The sequence below is a fragment of the Haplochromis burtoni genome, unplaced genomic scaffold (assembly GCF_018398535.1).
Source record: "Haplochromis burtoni strain Fernald_Lab_line unplaced genomic scaffold, NCSU_Asbu1 Contig_740, whole genome shotgun sequence".
Classification (NCBI taxonomy): domain Eukaryota; kingdom Metazoa; phylum Chordata; class Actinopteri; order Cichliformes; family Cichlidae; genus Haplochromis; species Haplochromis burtoni.
In genome coordinates, this window is record NW_024583101.1 from 26,777 (window position 1) to 32,207 (window position 5,431).

The 5,431-nt window shown below is 40.4% G+C and overlaps 1 protein-coding gene across 1 annotated transcript; it reads right to left on the reverse strand.

Annotated features, from left to right (window-relative positions):
• Nucleotides 1–3,130: 3,130 nt before the first annotated feature.
• LOC102298742 (patr class I histocompatibility antigen, B-1 alpha chain) lies at nucleotides 3,131–5,388 on the reverse strand (the record flags this gene model as incomplete). The annotated part of the gene is given in 5 exon segments (XM_014330278.2): nucleotides 3,131–4,442; nucleotides 4,633–4,677; nucleotides 4,771–4,791; nucleotides 5,216–5,269; nucleotides 5,362–5,388. Coding segments are annotated over 5 exon segments (224 nt in total), but the record flags the coding sequence as incomplete, so codon positions are not given.
• Between the last annotated feature and the right edge of the window lie 43 nt (nucleotides 5,389–5,431).

Genomic DNA, 5,431 nt, shown 5'->3' on the forward strand with positions numbered 1-5,431 from the left:
CCAGCCCCGGACACCAAGAACCACCAATGCACCGACCCCTGAGGGCATCAGTCACCGGCAGGGAGTGTGGTGAGGGGAGATAGGCCTCCACACTTTGGAGGGCCTGGGAGTCCCCAGAGAGGTGGAGTCTAAGACCTGACCTGACATATAGACACAGACACAAACATGCATTCCCACCCTCATGCACACATATACAAACACTCAGCACTCACCCAACGTTGGGATTGACATACATGGACACTGGACACACAATCACACTCCCCAAACATACTCTATATCCCAGGTCCATAAACACACAGGCACTCACATGCTCGCACGTACATGCACAAACGCAGAGTTTGCAACACTCCGTGGGGGTTTTATGATGGGGTCGCTTCTATAAAACTGATTGTAACAAACAAAGAAGTGAAGATCTGCAGAGGGACACCGGCCTTGCATGTCTCCCCTTCTAGAAGATGCATGCATAACTGAAGATGAATAAAGGTTTTGTGAAATGACTACTGAGTCAGGTGCCGTCTCTGGATGCCCGAGGAATAAAAAAGAACCGGGGTGAAACTGCTTTACTTAACACTATGTAGTTATAATATTGTACCTGCTGTGTAAGATGTAATAATTAGGATTAATGTGCGACGTTTGACCGGGCTGTGACCTATTGTGATAAGCCAAAGCCAAAGGGTGGTGAGAGTCCTGACTGGCCTCTGGCCAGGACAGACCCCTGCAGCTGTGTTTGGCTGGAGGATGGGTGGGAAAGTTACCCAGCAGCAGGGGGCAGGGATACTGGTCCCTATATATTAGGGGACCAGAGGACACCCCAGCACTCTTTTTTCCTGCTGCTACTTTCTGTCCGACTCTGTGTTGCTCTGCTGTCTGTGCTTAAGGCTGTACACCCCGGGGTTTCGCTTTGCTTGCTTTCTTGCTAAATGTCTGTATGTATTTTTCCTGCTGTTCATATGATTCAGTGTATTAAACTCTGTTCCAAGAATTCTACTCTTTTCCAGAGCATCTTTTTGAGTGCCTTGATTTTAACTGGATCTAAAAAGGTTGGATCTCCACATCGTTGGTGGGAGAAGTTTATCATGATGGCTTTAAAATTTGCGACCACAATACATAAGTGTATATAAAGTGGATAATACATTTCTGCAGTTTCACAGTATTTCTGCCCTCAGCATGAAAATGTTTAACATCACCATTTCTCAATCCTACAGTTTACTGCAGGCTTTAAGAACAAAGGGAAAAAATAGACCGTCTGACCAAATCCACTTTATATGTTTAAAAGCTGTGTTTCAGTGGAGAAAGTGGAAATGAGCTGCAGGAAAAACTGACTTAAAAATAAGATATCTGAATATACGCACTACAGGTGGTCACAGTTCTCACATTAGAAACCAAAAACTGCAAATGTTACTGAGCCATAAACTGTCATGAAAGCTTAGTGATAGCTGACATCAGTCAGCCATTAGTTCATTGATGGAAAATCCCACATTACATCACATAATCAGTAACAGGGTAGTTCAATGTGACCTTTGAGGATTTCATGAAATCATAATAAAATAACAACAGACCTTTAAACTTGACAACAGACGATGACACAGACAACACATATCCTTGTTTTTACAGCTGAAATGACTCAAAGAGCTGCTGTGAATGCTTGACTCTTACATACTGTTCATATTTCATACCATCACAGTACTGTTTGGGTCAGTTTTGACACATAATAAATGTCTACTACTAAATTTGAACTACAGATCTGTTTAGAATGCACTTCAGCCTCTCTGACACCTGAAAGCTTACCAAGATGATTGAAATATGTTTTATTGAAAGTAAAAATGAAAAGAACTTTCTGGAACTGATGGCATTTATTATAAAACCCCGTATAACCACTATGACCATAAAACACTGTGTTGACTTCTGTATCATAAAAACCCTTGTAACTTTTATTTATTATTATTAAGTCAACCCTGCTGGTAAACAGAAACTGTTACTGAAAGCAACCACACAGACACCACAGTACGTTTTACTTGCAAGGGGAGCGTCGGAGAGCAGTGCTGCCACTCACCTGTCCGAGCAACTCTGATTCCTCCACCTCACTCTTTTATTGACAACAGAGGTCTCACTGCAGTTGTGAGTTCTCAGAATCGGCTGTTTGGGCAAAAGAATGAAAACACCAGCAAGTTTGATACCATCATCGGGAAGCTTGCGGTTCTCCAACAGGAGATTGAGAGACCAGTGTCAGAGTGTTAAAGAACAGCTTTGAAATTCTCATGAGTTGTCGCGAAGAAAAATTACCATCATAAGGGTCCTTTGTCGCCAGCTGCAAGGCCGGAGCCGAACAAAACTCCCTGATAACGACTGTGTTTAGACTGTTCTTCCCATTCCCTACAAGGCCACCTGGGTTGGCTGGAAGACTGTTTACTTAGCCTGGCAGGGCGAAGGACACTGTCTCAGCTGAACTATGGACACACACACACATACATATACTGATACTGATAAGCACTCACTGATGCATCACCCTCCCTATCCAACGCCACCTCCAACGCTTACCTCCCCTCTGATGTGGACATCGGGTCAGCTGGAGGCGCAGTCGAAGATTGCAGCGGTCCCAGATCAGATGTACACACTGGAACTCTTTCCCATGTTGCTGTCTGTGTTTATTGTGCTGTGGTGTGTTGATATCTGTGCATTCCTGTATTATCCTTCTGTGTTACACATTTCAATGTCTTTTCCTTGCTACCTGGCCTGACCTGTCTCCCCAATGTGATGTTTGTGTATTTTATGTACGGTCGGCAAGGTCTGTCATCTCGGTTGTGGGCAAAAGACCTGCAACTGACAAATAAAAGCTCTCTCATCATCTCATCTCTCATAATTCAGTTAACCAAGTGACAGTTTTAAGGCAAGCATGTGTAAGCGAAGTGTGTGTGTGACACTTCCTGACACGCATGGCGGTGACCTCTCAACGACATCTCTAGTCACTTCATTTAGAGCGTGACCTTTTAACAAACCAACATATACAAAAACAATAACTAGTTATTGTGTCCACATCACCCAGTGTGGCAACGAAACTCACTTTCTGAACATCTGAAAATCTTGGAGCAAAGCATTCGAACGGGGAGAAAAAGAAAACAACACAAACAAGACAGAGAAAGCTTTTTCTTTATTTTTGAAAAGAGTAATCTGATTCACACAGAATAGGTTGAGGATTTTTCTTTGAAAGAAAACATACATGAGCGTATTACCTCTGTGCATTTTGCACAAATGACTGAAACACATTTCAAAGATGTTTCAGGATTACACTTTTCTTTTTTTACACTGAGAAGGACACACAGCAGGTATTTCACAGATTTATGAAGACGAAAACCATCTTATCATAAGGAATAAACCTTTGTAACTTACAAAGAAATAGATGATACAGAGAGGTAAAATCCATAAAGTCATTATGTTTAAAATCCTTTATTGCATTAGTCAGCACAGTAAAAAACTCCAGCCCAATCTTTTAGATGAATAACAGCATGAATTAAAGTATAGCTACTGATCACAAGTATAAAAACTCTTCAGCTTCAAAGCTTATTTGTAAATATAACACTAAAGATAATCATCAAACTTTCAAGAATTCTGCCCTAAAGCTCCGACAGTAAAAGCTTCTAAATCTCACGGCCTGCAAATTAAAATTAAAGCTGCAATAAAATGAAAAATCTATTCACAGAGTATTAGCTATAGTAAGTGATCCATTTTTTCCCTAAATGTTAATGAAGACATCAAACATTTATCATAATAATATTGGTAAAAAATGACTATTTTATCCTCATCAGCCCACAACAGTGATTAGAGCAGGACATGTAAAATCCAATTGTCACATGCTGCAGTGCTCTCAGCGATTCATAAAACTGTTTAAGCTAGAAGGATCAAATCAACAAAGGCACCAAACTGGTTCTCATTAAGCTTTATTCCCAGCAGCCATCGTTTCTTTTTAACTAAAATAAAATGCCCTTTTCTTTTATACACTCATTCAATGACCACAGAGGACTCTTCTTTCCACCTGCCTCAAGTATGTTGAGAAACTTTATTGAACAACACTGCTGTGAAGACTCGATTTTACCATTTGCCTTCAGTGTCTTTCAACGATTTACCTTAAAGGTTGTCACTTATTTTATCCGCAGTGCTGTAAAAACCCGATTTTAAATGTTTGAGTAACCCACCAGTGATTTTTAAAAGTTAATTTTAAAAAACCCTTCATTTTACTGCTGATGCTTCTGTTTTCTAAAATGTTGGAACTAACCACCCTTAGTCTTAATGCTTGTGCACTGATCGATATATGTGTAGTTTAAGTCAGGCTCCAATCTATGTGCTCTGATGGAAGTTCTTGTGAAGATTTCAGACAGTCTCCTGGCTAGATGACGACATTAGACGCTCCTCCTCTGCAGTTTGGGGTGAACTTTGAGATGTCTCAGCTGCAGGGACAAACAAACTTATTTTAGAACAATACAGAGACCTACCTGCTCTGGTTTGTGCTTATATTTTCATTGGCAAACCTGCATTTTCTTTGCATTAAAATATCATTAAAGTTATAAGTGATGTTTTTTGTTAAACCCTCAAAATCTAAATCATAAACCTAAAACAGCAACTGTCAAAAATACTTACAAGAGACGCCAGAGCTACTGTTGGTCTCAGTGGAATCCTTTGACCCTGTGAAGGAAGGACGATGTTTTCAGATTCAGTCCAAAAAATGTTAACCTATACTTTCTTTCTTTTCTTTTATATGCAGATGAACACACTTACCTTTGCGGCCAGTGGGGGCTGCTGTGGACACATGAAAAAGTATTAACAACCTCTAATATGACCTCTATTTTAGCACATTTCTGTGTTTGCGCACTAAATTAACAGTTGGTGAGCATTGCACTGACGTCCACCTTAAAGTAAACCCAAACCCTAATTTATGTTTAAGACTGACTTATTAGCCTTGGAAAAATGTAGATGTAGTTTTTGATGTGTGGCCATTGAGAATTTCAGCATTCGAGAATTATTTTGAAAAGGCAAATCACAAACTTTGGTACTGTAGGTTCAGAGTTATTTATGGACTCTGCTGCTTAATTAATGTGACCTTCATATTAATGTTGGGTAGATTCAAACTCCCGACCTTCCGATCATGGGGCAATCACTCTACCTCCTGAACTATTCCTGTCACTAGCAGCTTCATGGTAAATTGCTTCAGGGGAAAACTTACCATTCTGAGTTGTGACTTTATTGTCAGTTTGGCTGATGGTCGAAATGTTGGATGCTACACACACAGAGAAACACACAAACACAAAATGTCAAAGGTCATGTTCTATAATCCTTTCTACATAAATCTTTGCAGAGTAACAAACTTACCATTGCTTCCATTTCCGTTGCCATTGCCTACACACACACACACACACACACACACACACACACACACACA